At 45.1% G+C, this 21,450-nt stretch overlaps 1 protein-coding gene across 1 annotated transcript in view; it reads right to left on the minus strand.

Annotated features, from left to right (window-relative positions):
* The window catches only part of LOC124798723, a 198,071-nt gene extending 176,939 nt beyond the window's left edge, over nucleotides 1-21,132 (minus strand). The window contains exon 1 of the mRNA XM_047262247.1: nucleotides 21,070-21,132. Coding sequence (XP_047118203.1) covers nucleotides 21,070-21,132 — 63 coding nt within the window. The remainder of the gene's footprint in view (nucleotides 1-21,069) is intronic.
* Between the last annotated feature and the right edge of the window lie 318 nt (nucleotides 21,133-21,450).

Consider the following 21,450-nt stretch of genomic DNA (forward strand, 5'->3'; position numbering starts at 1 on the left):
AGCTCCAACATGCCGAGACAATGTGTAAATACAAAGATTGTAGAATTCCCGTACTTATACTCGATAACAGGGCAGTTGTCAAGTCACCGAGGCCATAATCATCAATTTATGTTAGAACCTTCTCATCTTCCCTCTCTTTTGCAGATACAAAGATTGTTCAAGTAATGTAATTGTATTCCATATCAGAGCAATTCTCATGTCATCGAAACCATAATGATCAATACAAATTAGAACGTAGAGCAAGGCATGAGTGATCATAAGGCTGTGATAGCCACTATGACTACAGGTTTTGCACGGAATGTTATGAAAGGTAGGAAAATATTTTTGCTCAGCATGAGTGACAGAGTACAAATTGAAGATGTGCAGAAAAAGTTGAAAAAAATTCAATGGCATCATGCAATGTGTCCTAGAGAAGTATGTTCCGACTAAGGTCTTAAGGGACGGGGAAGATCCAGGATGGTTTAATAGCCGTGTTAGAAAACTGCTACGTAAACAAAGAAAATTCATCTCAGATTCAAGAAAAGTAGAAACGTAGCTGACAAAGAAAAGCTGAACGAAGGGAAAATGAGAGTAAGGACAGCAATGAGAGAAGCTTTCAGTGATTTTGAAACTACAATTTCGTCAACCAATCTGAGTAAAAACCCGAACAGGTTTTGGTCTTACGTAAAATCAGTAAACGGTTCGCAGTGGCAATACTGGTCCCAAAACGGAAGATAAAAGAGAGAAGGATGAAATAATGAAATCGGTGCTTCGAAATTTTTTCGCCGTGGAAGATCGCAATAGGGTCCTACCTTTCAATCATCGTACGAACGTTGAAATGGCAGATAATGAGATAACTGATCGCGTAAAAGAAAACCCACTACGATCACTTAGTAGTGGAAAGATGTCAGGAGCAGGTCAGGTACCTATAAGTCTCTACAAAGATTACGTGAAAGAACTTGTTCCGCTCACGCGAGAATCATCAAATTTTTTGGGTCTGTGGAACGATAACTGAATCTAATTTAATCTAAACTAACTCCCCTTCTGGCAGCAGTTTCTCGTAAATCGCTGGAGGAACGAAGGGTATCTACCGACTGGAAAAAAGGCACATGTCATTCCCATTTTCAAGAAAGATCTGAAGACAAACGCACTTGATTATAGACTAATATCGTTGAACTCAATCTCTTGTGGAATTATGGAACATGTCTTACGCTAGTGAATTATGAAGTTTTTGGAAAATTTCCATCATAAAAATCAACATGGATCCCGCAAACAGATATGTTTCGTAGCCCTGCTCGCATTGTTCCTCCACGTCTACAGAACAGTAGACAACGGCGCTCGGGTTGATGCCGCGTCCCCTGGTTCCAGGAATGCATTTAACACCGTCCCGCACTGCCGTTTAGTGACAAAATACGAGCTTACTCAGTATCGGACTAGATTTGAGACTGGATTCAAGACTTGCTTGCAGATAGAACTCAACACACAGTTCCTAACGGAACGAAGCCGACAGATGTGAAAGGGTTTCCCGGAGTACTCCAAGGAAGCGTGCCAGGACCGTCACTGTTTACAATGTATATTAACGATCCAGCAGAATGCGTCGAAAGCTCTTTAAGACTGTTCGCAGACTACGTGGTCATCTATAAGAAAGTAGCAACGCCAGAAAGACAGTATCGATTTGCAGACTGATCTGTAGAGGACTGACGTATGGTACAGGTTTTGACAGTTGACTCTGAACGTAAATAAATGTAACACACAACGCATAGATAGAAAAGGAAATCCGCAACTGTACAACTACACTATTGATGACCAATTTCTACACTCAGTATCTACTGTACCTTATCTACGATTGACTAGCCAGGCGACGTTAAGTGGAACGACCACATAAAACAAGTAGCAGAAGAAAACACATGCCAAACTGAGATACGTAGGAATAATCTTAAGAAAATGTAACTCATCCGCGAAAGAGGTGACTTACAAGGCGAATGTTCGTCCGATTCTTTAGTATTGTTTATCAGGCGTTAACAGGTAGGATTGATAGAAGAGAAAGAGAAGATCCAGCGAAGAGCGGCGCGTTTCGTCACGGGGTCGTTTAGTCATCGCGAAGGCGTTACCGAGATACTCGGCAGACGTTACAAGAGAGGGCGTTGTGCATCACGGAGAGATTTACTACAGCACTTCGGACGACACATTACTTCCTTCCAAAGACATCCCGCGAAAAGACCAAGACAAAATTCGAGGAATTAGAGCTAATACAGAGGCTTAGCGACTATCATTCTTCCCAGAATGAGATTTTCACTCTGCAGCGGAGTGTGCGCTGATATGAAACTTCATGGCAGATTAGAACTGTGTGCCGGTCCGAGACTCGAACTCGGGACCCTTGCCTTTCGCGGGCAAGTGCTCTACCAACTGAGCTACCCAAGCACGGCTCACGCCCCGTCCTCACAGCTCGCCCGCGAAAGGCAAGGGTCCCGAGTTCGAGTCTCGGTCCGGCACACAGCTTTAATCTGCCAAGAAGTTTCATATCAGCGCACACTCCGCTGCAGAGTGAAAATCTCACTCTGGAAACATCCCCCAGGCTGTGGCTAAGCCATGTCTCCGCAGTATCCTTTCTTTCAGGAGTGCTAGTTCTGCAAGGTTCGCAGGAGAGCTTCTGTAAAGTTTGGAAGGTAGGAGACGAGATACTGGCAGAAGTAAAGCTGTGAGGACCGCGCGTGAGTCGTGCTTGGGTAGCTCAGTTGGTAGAGCACTTGCCCGCGAAAGGCAAAGGTCCCGAGTTCGAGTCTCGGTCGGGCACACAGTTTTAATCTGCCAGGAAGTTTCAATCATTCTTCCCGCCGACATTCGTGAGAGGAACAGAATAGCGTACCAGAAAAGTACGAGAAGTACCTTCCGCCACACTCCGTCACGTGGCTTGCAGGGTATAATGGTAGGTGTCGATGTTTCTCCCACTGTCAGGATGGGGTGAGCGGCACGACCAAAATATCGTTTTCTCAGAGCAACCTAATTACAAACACTTACGAGTAAAGAGGCGATGTGACTCCCCCTAGCGTCGTCCCAACATTGCACGGACACAGCGCTCGTGGCTGCGATGTAGGCGAGTTGGACGCCAGCTGGTCTCTGACGGAATCGCGGCGGCGCAACGGCCTTGGCAGGTACGACAAACATGTACCGGTGCAACACCTGTACACCGCAGAACCTCTTACGCTTGTCACCAAGTCCCTCTTCCTACAGCGGCAGTGCGGCGAGACCGGGAACATAAACCCGAATTATTTGTTTAAATAATGCACTGCGGTGGGATATCGACGCAGTTTTTTTTGATAGATAACGTGCTGTCGTTATTGTTCATCATACTGACATACCGTACACACCGTGCGATGTGTCCGTGTAGCGACACGCACGTGGCACTCGCAAGTGTGGTGCGATACCCACCGCCCGTGCTGGACAGACAAGGCAGACGTGCCGCTCTCGTTCTATCCACTTCCACGCAAAACACACAAAAAGTGACTACAGAAAGCGTTGCCTTCTTACAAAAGAAATGGCACCTCATATTTAGTTCTACACTGTTGCCTCGGGCATGGCTGTGTGTGATGTCCTTAGGTTAGTTAGGTTTAATTAGTTCTAAGTTCTAGGCGACTGATGACCTCAGAAGTTAAGTCGCATAGTGCTCAGAGCCATTTGAACCATTTTTTCTACACTCTAGAGCCAAAGGAACTGGTACACCTGCCTAATACTGTGTAGGGCCCCCTCCAGCACGCAGAAGTGCCGCAACACGACGTGGCATGGACTCGAATAATGTCTGAAGTAGTGCTGAAGGGAAATGACACAATGAATCCTGCAGGACTGTTCATAAATCCGTAAGAGTACAAGAAGGTGTAGATCTCTTCTGAACAGCACGTTGCAAGGCATCCCAGATATGCTCAATAATGTTCATGTCCGGGGAGTTTGGTGGCCAGCGGAAGTGTTTAAACTCAGAAGAGTGTTCCTGGAACCACTCTGTAGCAATTCTGGACGTGTGGGGTGTCCCATTGTCCTCCGGGAATTCCCCAGGTCCGTCGGAATGCGTAATGGACGTGAATGTATGCAGGTGATCAGACAGGATGCTTACGTACGTGTCACCTGTCAGAGTCGTATGTAGACGTATCAGGGGTCCATATCACTCCAACTGCACACGCCCCACAATTTAGAAGATTTCCCGGGACAAGACCCCCAGTATGCCCCCCCCCCCCAATATTTTTTATAAGTCGGCGCCCCTGCTTGGTGCCATTTCTTTCTTTAGATCTTGTTGCTCCAAGGCCGACAGGAAGTTCCATTGTCACACATGCTTGTGTGCGTTTTTGTGCCGAATTCGTCTCCACATTTGCGTATGATGTACTATCGCTCTTGCACAGTGTGTTTCCATTTTCAGTTACTGACTCATTTTTCTCAGTCATGGCGTTGTCTGAGTTCGCCCGAACATTTGTGCTCAGGAAACCACCCACTGTTCGATTTTTTCCGGACATACTGTTTATATTCCCAGGTTTATCCAATATAGTAAAAAAATTATTTTGGTTCAATGCTTTTTGTCCAAAATGGTCCAAATGGCTCTGAGCACTATGGGACTTCACATCTGAGGTCATCAGTCCCCTAGAACTTAGAACTACTTAAACCTAACTAACCCAAAGACATCACACACATCCATGCCCGAGGCAGGACTCGAACCTGCCACCGTAGCAGTCGCGCGGTTCCGGACCGAGCGCCTAGAACCGCTAGACCACCGCGGCCGGCATGCTTTTTGTTAAAACTATTGTAAATAATATGTCTACCATAATGAGTAACAAGCAAGGAAACTTAAGCATCAACAGTAAAGCACCCGCTGTCGAACGTTGTAGCAGACAAGCGTTCGGCCTTTACTGAAATACTACGCATTTGCAAAACTTCATAATCAACTGATATTTCAGAAAATATTAAAAGGCTTTCATATCACGTTACAATTTCCATTTCTCAATTCTTTGACTCTATGTCTCGGGGAAAGCATAGTAACTGTGCGAATTGCTTACCTTACTCGGCGACCGTTAAGACCAGTAATCTTGTTTTTTCTTGTTCAGATCTGCGCTCTTATTATTCTTCTTTTTGTAATGTCCTCCACAAATGTTCCTTCCTGTCGGTTAGACATATATACGTACATCTCATTTCATACGAGTTCACAGATGAAAAAAATTTATATTGTTAGTTAACGGAAACTGATACTTTGACCTCGTGTTATTAGGCTTGTGGATGTCACAGTCGCCAACTGTAGTGTAATTTTTAAAAAGAAAATAATAATTTTTGTTGGAGGAAGTTTATGATTGCAAGAAATTTGGTTTTTATCAAATATGTGGACTCTGATGTTTCACTCGTGAAATTACACTGCCATGAACTGCTGTGGCTATCCCTGTGCTGCACCTCATAACGAGAAGACAAAATACAATTTCACCAACACTCTTCATTAAAGTAACAAATACCTACAATTTCTGTGCTGAGCAGGTCATTTATAAAATATATTTCTGTTTTTACAGCTCTAATGACGTCGCATTGGCAGACGCCCTGATGCTTTGTATTGTTTGTTGTACTTATATTCCAGACCAAATGCGTGACTTCTTTTCCGACGCGTTGTAGTTTGTATTAGCTCGGAACTATATTTCTCAGTCAAGAAATAAACGTAGCATTGAAGCAAAAATGCTACTGTGTCGGTAAGAAGGAGACAGACCGCCGACCGAAGTGGCCGAGCGGTTCTAGGCGCTTCAGTCTGGAACCGCGCGACCACTACGGTCGCAGGTTCGAAAGGTTCGAATCCTGCCTCGGGCATGGATGTGTGTGATGTCCTTAGGTTACTTAGGTTTAAGTAGTTCTAAGTTCTAGGGGACTGATGACCTCAGATGTTAAGCCCCAACTTCTATCAGAAAAAGAACCTGATTGTGTTTTTTCACGACTTTACCAAAGAGAGCGTCTTTATCTTTTACGTGCACCTTTATCCTCGCCATTGCGCTAGCATTGAAACAAAACGTATACGAAAAAAGTCTTTTCTTTTCTTGCTCCCTATTTATTTCTTATATTACTCGCTGGAAAACCCAGCGAGATTATTCTGCTGTTTTGCTGCTTTTGTAACGGATGTCACTGGGATCCCCACCAACGTGGCTGTTGTAGTCCGTCTCCGTACAAATGTTTGTGGAAGATGTCCACATTTGCGCATGCCAAGGTCTACTTCTTCTCATGTGGGAGGGAGCGATGCGTACAACGCTTATTTCGTGGTCTTGCAGATATCGCTCTTGGTGAAAAGACGCAATGGAACGTGTGCGTGCTCAAATTTGAACAATTCCCGCAGGTTATTATCAGACTGATTGACAATAGAAACTCGATGGAAAATCGACTGCGTCTTTTCTTCTGCAGTTGTCAGGGCATATGAAACTGTGGCTAGAGTAGCAGCATTCATCTCACATCTTAATCCCTCTAGCTAAATAACAGGTTAGTTCTTCGTCACCAGAGCTTCCTGTGACAAGTGGCACTGTCCCCTTCGTTTCAGGGAATGGTGGATGCTCAGAGAACCACCCTATAAGATCCTCAGCATCAAGATTATCCCCAGCTAAACGGGAAGGCATCGTATGTACGCGATGACCAGCCGTCTCTGAACATACTGCAGTAGACATGTCTGTGTGTTCTCAAATGTGCACAGCATACTCAGAGTTCAAGGAGACATCACACCAGTAGTTACGCCGCGACCTCCATATCTCTTCATTGCTGTTTTAGGACCTGCTCTATGGTTACGTCTGATTAATAACCCATCCAGAATTTTTCAGTATGAAGAATAATGAAAGTAGTATGGAGATGCGGCTACAGGTGCAATTTTGACTTCAAATTGACATGCAAATTAATGAAACTGATCAATTAATTACCCTCACATCCTCATTAATTACCCTCTCATCCCCCCCTCCTCACCACCATCCTCACCCCCTGATGACACCATGTGCTGTCCCCACACGGCACGGGGATACCCGCCCCATCCGCCTCGCATCCTTCCCTCCCTCCACCCGCCCCCCCACACACACACCTGGGAATTGGCTGTAAATTAAAAATGGAGATGCCCTTTCCGGGAGTTGAACCCCAGTTTCTCTGGTTGGAAAGCCCAAGTGTACATACCCCCTTCTCTCCCCCGCTCCCCAACACTTGGAATCTGTACAGACGCAAGAGAGGATTGTTAGGTTAGTACACTTTATTTATTTTGGTTGGGAAACTGAAGTACAGATCGGTCGTAATTAGGTATTTAATCATTAAGATCGGTCCATAATTACACAACTATATGCATAGCGCTACGCAAGGAGTGCCTAAAATCGCAATACAATTCAAAAATTCATGATGCCATACAACTGGTGTTATCCTTCTACGAAAAAAATTCACAATACCACTCGAAATTTGTGACAGACATACTCAAACTCTACACTTCACCTAAAACCTGGCAGGAAAAAGACTGCAATGAAGGTTATATCTTTTTTTTTTGGCGGGAAATATGTTGAAATGAAAGTGTATTACCTGTAAGCATACAGCTGAGAACTGTGAGGGCTTAAGTCAGGGGAGTGCAGTAGGTGGTATAGCACTTAGCAGCCCCATCAGTCAAGCAAATCAGTAGCAGCTTGCACTATACGTGCTTGAGCATTGTCCTGCAAAATGATGGTCAGGCCCTGCAGAAAGTGTCATCACTTCTGTCTCTACGCTCTACGCTTTCTAGCATGAGGGCAACCAAAAATCAATGGGTCATAATCCAAATCATGCACTGGGGATTAAGGAGAATTATCGTTCGAAAAGACTCCACCAGGAGAAACGGGCGGCAACTGCATGTATAGTCTCCTCAATGTACAGTCGCGAACTACCAGACTTAAAGTTACGCTTATTTCCCCTCATGCCTCCCACTCCCACCATAAGTAGGGATACAGGCTTTTTCAAACAAGCAGCTGCTACCGCTTCTGTGCGGCGCGCCCTGGTTTGTGGCATACCGACCTTCCGCTGGCAGACGAGTGGGCACCTTGGGGCTCCCTCCTTCCAACGGACATCTAGCACACATAATAAATGGCTAGACATTGAAATTTCTGGCAAATAAGTGTATGGCGTTGCGGAGCAGTCTTTGCTGAGCAGCAGTTACGGACATAGCTCGCTCTGTTCCTTCACGAGACGTGAAATGCTGAGGGTATAGTACCCTCATACTTCTGGTCAGTTGCAGATTAGATTGGATTGGTCAAGGACAATTCGGAGGCATCTGTCAATCTCCGACTTTATCCTACGAATGCGAGAATATTCTATGATTCCCATCCACACAGGGAAAGATGGACATTCATAATCGTAAATTCTGCACTGTGATCGATGTGCTAGAAATATGTAGATAACCTAACTTCATCGGTGTAGGACGCTGTTTGGTATACTTTGGTGTGTATGACTGAATGGATTTACTGCGCAGTTATCTATCTGCATTCGATATCTAGTATGTAGTACTTGTAAAGAAAAGGAGGAGCGGTTTAGCAATGATACAGAAATTGGGACGCATTGTGCTGTGTCATTGGCTGGCGTTGAAATTATGGAACAACTGGGGTAGTTCCTAAAATTGATTGCGCTGTCAACTGCGGTGCTTATTACAGTACATCATCCCATATCGACAATATGTTTCCCATCCAATCCGTCCATGGGCTGACACCACTTGTCTGAGCTGGACAGAGCCTTGGTGGAACTCAGGATATCTGCTGCTTATCACTGTGGAGCATGGGATTAAATGTAGAGGTCATCACCTACCAACAGTTGTTTGAAAGCGTTCCTCGATGTTGCAGACTCGTCCTATTTCCATACGCTTCGATGCCTCCAAATTTTATTTTGTCCAATAAGATTATTTCTACTACCTCACGCATGTTGTGAACAGCACCTTCCTGCGATGGACAGAACTAGAACAGTAATCATGTACATGACTGCAAAATGAGGAAACAATGCACTTCGAAACGGAACAACAAGACATTTGCTATCCTGTCGCAGTGGAAGATGAGGTTAATTGTATAGGTCACCACCTTCAGACCGCTGTTTGGAAACGTTTCACAATACTGCAAACTATTCCAATTTCCATACGTTGCGATGTCTTCCACACTTTGGTCAATAAGAAACATTGCCTCTGTGTTTTATTTCTACCATCCCGTGTGTTTGGGAGCAGCAGAGTTTACAGCATACGATATTCAGCTCTCTGTTAGAGCCAATCGAGCGACACGTGTTAATGTTGGTTCAGCATCTGACACAGACCTCGAAGTAGTGGTAGAAAAACAAAGTGTATGGCGCTGTACAAAGCTTGGATGTGTTACAGCTGAAAAAACGATGTATTAAACTGCTTATGAAAGAACAACACTGGAACTGTCTTTCGTGACTGACAGTCCGCTGGATATGGTCTTCCTCCAGTAGAGGCGACAAAACTTTACCCAGGTCTGTGCAAGTGACTTCAGCCACTGACCACCTGCTCCAATGGAGCGATACATGTATATGTAATATGCTTGATGTCAACATGCAGACGGTATTCGTTTTTCGTAATATCGAGAGAGAGAGATACGGTAAAATTTTATAGGAGGCTCTATTACAATGAGTGCTAGGACTGGTTGAAGTTTGAATACAGATAGTTCGTAGTTTTTTACCTTCTCTGGATGTAACAAAATAACGATGAGGAGTGCTCTCAAATATACTAGAGGACTGTGTAGAAGCTGATCTGCATCAGTATTTCATACAGCTGAAATGGAGGTAATGTCCTCCTTCATGACAATTTGTAATTTGAAAGCGGGGAATGCTCTCAAACTACACGGATTTTGCTCATGAAACTAATAGAAATCGACTGTATCTATTCTCGTGGAACCATAGGAATTCCAGAGTCCCACAATAGGATAGGTGGCGGAGAGGGAGGTGTGGGGAGAGGAAGCGGGTGGGGACCCAAATGTCAGCTGGGGAAAATACGTCACGTCATCCGGGGCTGGGGATGTGGGTGAGAGTGGTAATTAATTGATCATTTTAATTAATGTGCATATCACTTTGATATCAAAATTGCACCCAGATCCCCATGTCCCAACTGCGTATCCTTCAGCCGTGATTATGTGGAATTCCTGAGGACCCATTTTATCTTTTAGATTGAAGATTTCCCATTAGCACAAATGTGCACTCTTAGCGCAGTTCCTATGGCCCGCTGCATGGCTCCAGGGAATTATTTCTTTATTTTCTGGTCGTGTTCCAAAAATGAACAGCGTAGAGATAGAAGTGATGACACTTTCTGCAGTACCTGACCATCATTTCGCAGGACAATGTTCAGGCACATACAGTGCAAGCTGTTACTGATTTGTTTGACTGATGGGGCTGCTAAGTGCTATACCACCTGCTGCACTCCCCTGACCTAAGCCCTGGTGAGTTCAACTCGCTTTCTAAACTGAAGGAAACACTTCACGTCATTCGCTTCAGAACTGCTACAAATTCGTCGGGCAATAGACCGCGCAGCTCGAACTGTCAACACAACTGGCACTGCTAAGAGTATCCTACGACTTCCACATCGCTGGCATCGGGTTATACACAATGCTGGTGACTACTTTGAAGGTTACTAAACTTTGAAACACGTATCTACTTTGTACGAGCTATAAATAAATAGTTGCCACTATTAAAGGTCCAACCCTTGTACATAGCGCAGCAGTAGGAACACAATGCTATGTGAATAAGTCCCAATTTCAAAAACAGTTCAGAAAGAGAAGTGTGTGGTGCGGTAGAGTGGCAAAAACTTCGAGTCCTTAAGGACAGTATCCAATGCAAGCGGAAATGAACATCGCATTGATAGGGGGAGGGGAACTGCCTTGGGTTGGTGAAATGTTATGTGGCTGTGGTCTCCCTGCACATAGACCTGTTGCCTGGTGCAAGTCTTTTCAGTTAACGGCACTTCGGTGATTTGTGTGTCAGTGAAGATGACATGATGTTGATGACATCCAGTCCCCGAGCGGACAAAATCTCGGGCCCAGCCAGGAATCGAATCCGGGCCCCTAGCATGGCATTCTGCCGCGCTGACCATTCAGCTATGGAGGCGGACTGTAGGTTGCTACGCATGGACTATCAGTGACACGTAACAGTAAAGGTAAAGTCTGTGGTGCGGGCCCCTTGACTAGGTCTTTGGACTTGACAGCGAGTAGAGTGCCGTGGCACTACGATGCTAAGCCCATCGACCCTGTTGAGACCTTAGAAATTTTTAATAATTTTATTGAAATGTCGTATCATAAAGAGATGAGCGCGGAAGGTTTCGTAGCCAAGCCGTCGCCTGTACGTGACAGACAGAAGACAAACATGATAATGGGGGACGATAATGCTTCCCGAAGCAGCTGGACACTATTTGCTTCTAAGAGGCTTGCCAACTACGCCAGTAAGTTTTGTGTTAGCATAAGAGCCAACACCGTGTTACGAGCGGAGGCCGAAATGCACGCGTTTTAGCTCACGCAGACTGGCGTGAGGAGGGAAGAACTATACTGACTTGAGGTCTGGAACATGACAAGGAATGAGAATTCAGAAAGCGGACGTAATTAGTTTCATACTTAACTTTAATCCATTAATGAACTTCGCTCTTGACGGTACGTGATTCACAATATTATCTGTTCAGAATGCATTCTTGAAGTAATTATCGTAACTGAATATGGCGCCTTGCTAGGACGCAGCAAATGACGTAGCTGAAGGCTATGCTAAACTGTCGTCTCTGCAAATGAGACCGTATATGGACAGTGAACCATCGCTAGCAAAAGTCGACTGTAGAACTGGGGCGAGTGCAAGGGAGTCTCTCTAGACTAGACCTGCCGTGTGGCGGCGCTCGGTCTGCAATCACTGATAGTGGCGACACGCGGGTCCGACGTATACCAACGGACCGCGGCCGATTTAAAGGCTACCACCTAGCAAGTGTGGTGTCTGGCGGTGACACCACAGTAAGTATTACACTTGACACATCACCAAAGGCACAAAGAACGGATGTCAATGGAATATGAGGAAACGTCAGAAGCGCTTTATGGAAGAATTCCAAGTGGAATCTAGAACGATAAACAAACGTTAAGGCGATCACGTGTCGAGGAAAGGTTCCAAGGGACTCTTCCAGACAATGAAGAGGGCTGTCTGCGTCCAGAACCAACTAAGAACGAAATAAAAGATCAGCCTGCAGCTGACTAGAAGTCAGTTTGAGTAGTGAGCGTACAGAGGGCAGTTACGCTCCGCGGCAGCGCCTGATGGAGCAATAAACACTTGAGCTACGAGAAGGGAGTGATGGGCTGTGGTGGACAAACAGCAACGGCAAGTGGCACTGCTTTACATCATGCATTGGAACAGTGCTGAACATAGATTGCCTGTCTCTGTTTCAAAGAGTTCCAATACAGAAATTTCACTGAAAGCAGGAGCAAGTCACTGCTTGGTATTTTCCTTGTATGGGGGGCCAAGTGCTCCTTTAGTACTAGTGAATTAGTTCAAAGTGCTGGCTGCTTATTAGTTAGGCCAAGTGACCAGTAGTTAGCAGATCGAGTGACAGTACAAGCACTCGTCTCTGATAGAGATTTTCTGGTAATTATTGGCAGCATCTGACATTCTGTGACGGGTTTTGGTCCGACACCTCATTAAACAAATCTTTTGTTAGATAATAAATTGATTAAAGAAAGAGAGAGTACTACTTTGCCACTCCAGCAAACCATTCCCGACAACTCAACGAGTAACCTAATCCCCTCCAACCAAGGGAGGAGATTTACTCCCCTTCATCTCCGCTATAAAGGTTACCACAAGAAAAAGTCAAATTAAACTCCCATTGTCGTTAACGTCCTGACTGCGCCACGCATGTCATACCGATTCCAGTTTGGTGTGGTGGACCTGTGCCGAGACGCGATACCCTGGGTGTTTTTCACTTCCAGGAAATGTCCCTGGCACTCATTAGATATGAAACCAGTGGACCTGCGGCCGTGCTGGAGGAACTGCAAAGAGGAAAAATAATCGCCCCGACCCAGGATTGCACCGAGACCTTTGAGCACCTGATTCTAAAATATACAGACAATTTACAAAACAATCGAGAACATCGAATTCTCTACATCTGCCGCAGACAAGAAGAAGAATACAGTGAAGAATACTGCTGCTACTGCACTTGTCGACGGACCATGTGTTTTCTGTGGATGTAGACTTAATTTTAGCATTGATATTAATGATACTTTTACCCATGGCAATGGATGGCTGACTGTAGCTGTTGTACGTGGAGGTAGTGTGACTGTAGCTGTTGTACGTGGAGGTAGTGGAGTTCCGTCTGTTGGTGGCCTTGAAAGTTTTGTTGATAGAGACATTATTGCCTACCGTACCTATCATATTGGAGAACTTGCAAATAAAGACTTTGGTAAATCTGTGTATATGTCACCTTCTGCAATGTCATTGTATACCCGTAGTAAGAGGCATGTACGTCCGCAAAATGTGAAAATAAAGTTATAGTGTTGAAACCTGTGCTTTTTGCAGTTTTTTGTTAATTTGACAAATTTGCGGTTCCTTTGAAGCTCTGTGTAATGGTAAGTACGTGGTGAGAAACACACGTAATCAGCGAAAATTGTAGGAAATTTAACAAAATGATTCAAATGGCTCTGAGCACTATGGACTTAACATCTGAGGTCATCAGTCCCCTAGAACTTAGAACTACTTAAACCTAACTAACCTAAGGACATCACACACTTCCATGCCCGACGCAGGATTCGAACCTGCGACAGTAGCAGTCGCGCGGTACCGGACTGAAGCGCCTAGAACCGCTCGGCCACAACGCCCGGCCGGAAATTTAACGCCTTACAAGAAAAATCAAACTGCTTTTCGTCGTAGACGGCAAGGAGCAAAAGATGTAGACAAAAAACTGAAAAAAGTGCCTAAATTTCGCTGTTTTTGATTACCCTCATGCTGGTAAGCGTTCTGGGGGTCAAATACCTGGGTTCTTCGCTAAAGACTGCGTACATTCAACATGCTGAAACTTCAGAAAATTCGACCCTTTAGAAATGTACCTCAGCCCTGTTTGAATACATGCCGACTGGACTAATACCACAAAAGGCAAAAAAGAAAATTAGGTTTGCTTGTCTCTGCTGTTTATACTATTTTGTGAAGCAACATTTACCCTAGAACATTAAAGCAGGGAAAATGTTACATTGCTCCTTAACCATGGTAAGGTTTACTACTCCACATTTTGTTCAAAGGAAGTCATAATATATAGGTACTGTACGCACCTGTTGACAAAGGTGCATATTGTACATCTGCTCCTGTGAGGTAAAATACTAGTCATATTTTTTTCATTATAGTTATTGGTCGTCGCACTACGAGATCCTTACAGGCAGCAAACGCTGACTTTATTTTTGGTACAGACTGCTTCACGTCCAACGCAAGCGATGTTTTCGACGTTATGTAAGAGGCAGCAGGGGCAGGCAGGCACTGATTGCTGCGTACGCCGCGGACTGTTCCTTCAGACTCTGACAGTCTCGTGAGCTCCATGGTGAAAATATCCTCCATGGCCGCTCATCTACTTCAGCAAAAAGTGTTACCTCGCCAGCGACCCTGTACATTGACTCTCACTCACATGATAAGGACTACCAATCCGAAAAGAGAGTGCCCGAGTCGCATTTTGTAAAGAGGAAAATGCTGGCTGTTTTCCTCATCACAATGGGCTTGTTGAAACATCTATCAGAAGACAATATCTGGAAGTAGAAACTAAGAAAGTAACTCCGTGACAGGATCATAGGACACGCGATGAAGACATCTCCGAGTCATCAGCTGCCTGTTGGCGTCATTCGGGTGCAGTATGGTGGAGCAGGCAGTCAGCACACCGCTCTCACGGTCGTTGTCGACTTTCCAGACCTGGGAGCTGCCACTTCTGATCCAAGTGTCACCTCAGTTGGGCGCACGGGGCTCAGTGCGCCCCGTTTCATTCCTCCGACTGCGGAAAACTGCCTGGCAATACCGGGGATCGACGCCGGGTCCTCCACATGGCGGGCGGACGCGCTGACGTCTAAGTTGCTGAGGCGGACTGCGAAGTATTACATGGAACAGTATCTCAAGTTGCAAGGACCTTTGAAGGCACCCACATACAGGGTGGCGCACGAAATGTGTTACCATTTTGTTTTTGAATATAAACTTTATTGTCAATACAATCTGAGAGGAACATATACTGCAATAAAGAGCCGTCCATGGAGATTTGTTTTAACTCAGCACATGCTCAATATGTCCACCATTTCGTTTCCTAACTTCCTTCAAACGAACACTGAAGTTAGTGATTACCCTATGGCACATGTCTTCCGTAATTTCACTGCAAGCTTGAAGAATAAGTCTTCCGAGCTCCATTAAATCACGTGGACGTTTCGGGAAAATTTTTTCCTTTAGGTACCCCCAAAGAAAAAAGTCACATGGATTGAGGTCTGAACTATTGGGGGGGGGGGGGGGGGCAATTTTGTCCTTCATTGAAGCGACCTGCAAATTTGAGTGAAATGATACGCATGTCGAAATGCTCGTATAAAAACTCAAACACAGTGTTTGCAGTATGTGGGCTTGCTCTATCTTGCATGAACCACTGCGTGTTGAAGGGCAACGCAGTAGCAAGAAGCTGTGGAATGAAGCTATTGCGAAGCATGCTCAAATAACGCTCGCTGTTCACAGTTTCTTCAAAGAAAAAGGGTCCAATAAGGCCGTGACTGGAAATTGCTGCCCACGCTGTAATCCCCGCAGCATAATGTTGTCGTTCATGAAGCACTTGTGGGTTTTCAGTGGCCCAAAAGCGTACATTTTGTTGTTTAAGCACATCGTCTAAATGAAAATGCGCCTCGTCTGAAAACCAAACGTTGTTGAGAGTTTCTTCCTTATCCTCCGCCCACTGAGCAAACAGTAGTCTCTGCTGCTTGTGTTCTTCAGTGAGCTTCTGTGCACAGGTCATCTTGTATGGTTACATATGGAGGTCACTTTTAAGAACGCGTTGAACGGAGCGGCTGGATATTCCCAGTTGCATTGCTGCCTTTCTACATGATTTCCCGGGACTTCTCTGTACAGTAACTCGTACCGCTTCAATATTCTCCTGCGAAGAAACAGGCTTAGGCCGAGGTCGCTTCGCTTTCAATACTGTTCCTTCCTGTACAAATTTATCGTACAACCTGTGGATGGACTTCTTGCAAGGGACCCATCGTGTGTTAAACTGTTGTCGAAAACGCCTCTGAGTCACAACAAGGCTTTTCGTTTCATGAAAAAGTAACACAATTGCCGATCGTTGCTGTGTCGTCAGTCTTCCATTGTCAGCCATTGCTGCTTACTAGTCTTCTAGCGGCAGTATCGTGAATTACACGTCATTTCGTAACTCATTTGTTTTTCCAAACTCTGCTGGTACTGCTGTAGAGATCCCTGCGGGATATCTAATGTGCGTCGTAAATTGTGAAAGAAACAATTGGTAACACATTTCGTACGCCACCCTGTATATACCGAAAGCCGACTGATAATTTCAACATGACGAAACTCCGAAACAACATTCAGCTATAGCATACATAGCAATATAGTATCGATTAATATACCAGCCGTAATATTGCTGCACATGAAAGGAATAGATTCCTAGTAGGTCAGAGATTCGTTGAGAGATGTCAGAAAAAACTTGGAAACGAGTGAGTTAGAGGAATAAAGAAATGCTTAGAATTGAAAGGAGACAATCTTTTTAGAGATCAAATAAATGATGATGTTGAAACCTAGTTGGTAGGTACTCAGAGAGCGCATAGTATAAGGTTATGATTGTGGATGGGGCCGTAAACAGTTACTGTGAGTTGCACAATCAAACACACAACTTTTTTCTTCTAAGAACCACTTATTTACACCTTGCTTTAAAAGATCACAATTAGATAATACGGTTGAAGGCCTAGTTAAAGAAAACTTGAGATGCTTTCTGGGCTGAAGGCCCAAAACCACACCAAAAACAAGAACGGCTCAAGGCTTGGCTTAGAAATCGAAAGCAATTAAAAATAGAAGGTAAAATTTACAAAAAACATGCAATTGAAAACAATTGGCTGCTGAAGGCCTACACTACACGTCTGAAGGACAACTATAATTAAAATACCTTAATAAACAATTTTTCTAACAAAAAAATTTGTTTTTAAACTTACAACAGAAAGGCCAAAAGCCTAATTAAAGAAATATTAACTATTGCACGGCTGAAGGCCACAAACAAATTTGAAAGAATGGCTGAAGGCCTGAACAACAAGTCAGACAAACAATTTGAAATAAACCCCTTTCTACTTACAAAAAATTTTCCGTTAAAGAATATACACGGATGAAGGCCTTATTAAAAGACGTTCACGTAAATCCTTGGCTGAAGGACACATGTAACACATTAAACAACTAACGGCTTAGGGCCTGGATTACAAACAATTTCAGATAGAACAAATGTTAAGGAAAAAAAATTTAAATAAAATTAATCTTCAAAATTTTAATTTAACATGGCTGAAGGCCTTTATGTAAAATTTAGAAACATGGTTCAAATGGTTCAAATGGCTCTGAGCAGTATGGGACTTAACATCTATGGTCATCAGTCCCCTGGAACTTAGAACTACTTAAACCTAAGTAACCTAAGGACAGCACACAACACCCAGCCATCACGAGGCAGAGAAAATCCCTGACCCCGCCGGGAATCGAACCCGGGAACCCGGGCGTGGGAATTTAGAAACATCTGAATTAATACACAGCCAAAGGCCTCGCACAATACTTCAAACTAAAATGAAAATCACGATCTAAAACAAACAGAACAAGTGGTGCTCGGAAGTGTTCCAAGGGTCGGCCTGGGAAGGTAGCTCAAACGTAAGGTGAGGTGAGACAGGCAGCCAAGAGCTGAAGTTAAATAATCGGATGGCAACCCAAAATAGGGCCGGTCCAAGGACCGACCAATAATTTAATCAATTCCCCTCTGTCCGACCAACGTCACAACGATGGAAAATATCGGCCAAGGACGAGGATACAAACAGCACTACGTCTTCAGAAACTGGCGCCTAAAAACGGCCAAGGGAACAATAACCACTCTAAGCAAAATATGAACCAAACAACTTCAAAGGCTGTCGAGCTACACACCATGCCGGACAGCATCAACACGACAAAGAAAGGCACCCTGCCGGAAAACTGCACTAACGACCAAGGCTGGTAACTGAGGCGTTAACAGCCACGGGGCAAAAAAAAGACCGCTGGTGCACTTCACTGGCAAGTAACAGTCAATATGAAGACGGTTGCAAGATTTTGCCAACTTCAACACATTTTACGTTGCTGCTAGCCCGAACGGCCCAGGGAGCAACAACCGCAAAAGAACGAAGAGATGTCACAATAGTTGAGGTTTCATAACAGGTTAACTGATCACTCAACTTCAGCGTCCAGGTTCGGTGGGCAACGAACTTTGGCACTCTCGCAGCCAGCGCCTCACAATCCGACAGCGCATGCACGCCGCAGCGGTCCTGGCCTGGCCTCACGCCATGGAGAATTCCTCGCTGCTCCGTCCCAACCGACTGACTCAATCCAGCATGCAGACAACATTAAAATAACTGCTCAGTCAAAACCACACAAGCTACACACGGTTCCGCGAAACAATTGCACAAATAACTCGAATAATACTAAAACCAGTCACTGTGGAACAACTAGGAGGAATCACAAGTCGACACACACAGAGAACCCGGAAGCGGTCGGTGACTAAATACATGTCGTCCAATGAGACGATCGCTCGAACGACCAACTAAGGTCATCCCCACTGAAGCCATGTGTTCCGGCAACGGTCGGACGTGTCATGGCTGTCCGGACCTCACTGCAGCTCCGTCCCACTGAACTCCCGACACGCGGCGACCCAGAAATACTAGCGGTCGCTCCAAAGATAGTACGACAGTGCTCTTATCGACAAGCGCTGCTGCTGTCACTCACGGGCAGGCAAGCCAGCAACTTAGTGACGCCACTAAATCGAATAAGAAACGAGATGGGAGTACCGCCAAGACAAGATGTCAAGCAATAACGACACGAACACGAGCCGCAACCGGCTCAGATGTATTGCAATGCTTTCCTAGCAGTCTACGTAATGTTCGGTCAGGTATCGTTTAGAGCTCGTTTACTCGCAAACGCTGTGTGGTGGCCCTCGACAGGTTTCACATCCTGATCGTGAATGAAAGTTTCATTGCCAGTATTGGACCCGCGAAGGGAGGAGAGGTGTTTACGAAAAGTTCCTGATCACAGGCTATTCTCCGTTATGGTGGATTAAATTCTAAACCTCTCTGCAGAGTCTCATAAAATGAGGGCAGGTGACACTGTTGACGATGATCTATGCGTCGGATGGGAACATGAAGCTCGGAGGCTACATGGTGCTATTCGAGAAGACCAGGCTATGTGCCGGCGCCGGATTTCACCTCCTCCCTTCTCTAATCATCATCATACAACACAAACACAATATCACACTACACTCATATGACAAAAGTCTTGGCATAGTGACATGCACGTAATAGATGCCGGTAGTATCACGTACACATGGTATGCAAGGGCAGTACATTGTCAGCGCTGTCATTTGTGCTCAGGTAATTCATGAGAAATAGTTTCAGGTGTGATTATGTCCGTACGACGGGATTAACAGACTCTGAACGTGGAATAGTAATTGGAGCTAGACGCATGGGACACTGCATTTCGTAAATCGTTAGGGAATTCAATATTCGACATCCACAGTGTAAAGAGCGTCCCACAAATACCAAGTTTCAGGCAGTTCTTCTGTCTACGGACAAGACAGTGGCCGAAGGCATTCACTTAACGTCCGACAGCAGCGGCGTTTGCTTAGAGTTGTTAACGCTAAAAGGCAAGAACAGTGCATGAAATAACCGCAGAAATCAATGTCGGACGTACGACGAATGTCTCCGTTAGGATTTGGGCTATGGCAGCAGATAACCGACGCGTTTGTCTTTGTTAACAACACGAAATCACCTGCAGCGCCACTCGTTGGCTCGTGGCCATATCGGTTGGATCCTACACGAGTGTAAAACCGTGGTCTGGTCAGATGAGACCCAATTTCAGTTGATAAGAGGAGTTGCTAAAGTTAGAGTGTGGCGCAGACTCCAGCAAGCTATGGATGGATCCAAATTGACACTTTGCACTGTACAAGGTGGTGGTGTCTCAATGGTGGTGTATGTTTTGTTTACATGGTATGGGCTGGATCCTCTGTTTCAACTGAACCGATCATTGACGGGAAATGGTTATGTTCACCAACTTGAAGACCATCTGAAACCATTCATGGGATTCAGGTTTCCAAGTAACGATGAAATTTTTATGGATGAAAACTTGCCATGTCCCTGGCTACAACTGTTCTTGAATGATCTGAAAAACATTGTGGACAACTGGAACGAATAAATTGTCTGACCACGCAGGTCGGCCAACATGAATCCCATCGCCGGCCGTTGTGGCCAAGCGGTTCTAGACGCTTCAGTCCGGAACCGCGCGACTGCTACGGTCGCAAGTTCGAATCCTGCCTCGAGCATGGATGTATGTGATGTCCTTAGGTTAGTTTGGTTTAATCAGTTCTAAGTTCTAGGGGACTGATGACCTCAGATGTTAAGTCCCACAGTGCTCAGAGCCATTTGAACCATTTTTTGAACATGAATCCCATCGTACATTTATTGCACATAATCGAGACATCAGTTCGTGCAGAAAATCCTGCACCAGCAACACTTTCAAATTATGGAAGGCTTATAGTGCCAGCATGGCTCAATATTACTGCTGAGGACTTCCAATGACTTATTGAGTCGGTACGACGTCGAGTTGCTCCACTAAACCGAGTAATAGGAGGTCCTACAAGATTTTAGGAGGTATACCGTGACTTTTGTGCCCTCGGTGTAAAAACACGTACATGAAACTGACCTACACTCAACAAATACATATTTGATACAACCGTCGCACATCCGCAAGGAAAGTGGCTGTTCTGTCCGGCGGAAGAAAACCTTTTGGGACGATGTGCCTTATCTTGCCCTAGGGGTCTCCAAGGCGAAAACGCCACAAGGCAACACCTTTCACACGTGAAAGGCGAAACGGACTTACCACTTCAACCAACACTCCCCCACAGTGCGCCTCTGGTGTTTTGACGAGCGACGTCGAGGGCATAGTATTCGCCACCTGCCCCACCGCCCCATGCAGATAAGTGGAACATTAATCAAGCTGCTCTGTGCCGGCGTCTTGGGGATCGACGCCCAGACAGCAGAGAAGGTCGGAGTGGCGCCTCTGTTTGGCTCGGAAATCATCATTCTGCCAGTGAGACTGTCTCGGTTCGCCTTGCGTAGTGCGCGGACGAACCGGCCAATCAGAAATAACTTTGTTTCAGTCCAATCCAACGACATAAAGCAAATTGTGCACGGTGTACACAGAAGGAAGAAAATTGTTGTCTGTTTCCCAATTTTTAGAAAATTTATCGGCCATCATATT

Source organism: Schistocerca piceifrons, chromosome 5 (genome assembly GCF_021461385.2).
Source record: "Schistocerca piceifrons isolate TAMUIC-IGC-003096 chromosome 5, iqSchPice1.1, whole genome shotgun sequence".
Taxonomy (NCBI): domain Eukaryota; kingdom Metazoa; phylum Arthropoda; class Insecta; order Orthoptera; family Acrididae; genus Schistocerca; species Schistocerca piceifrons.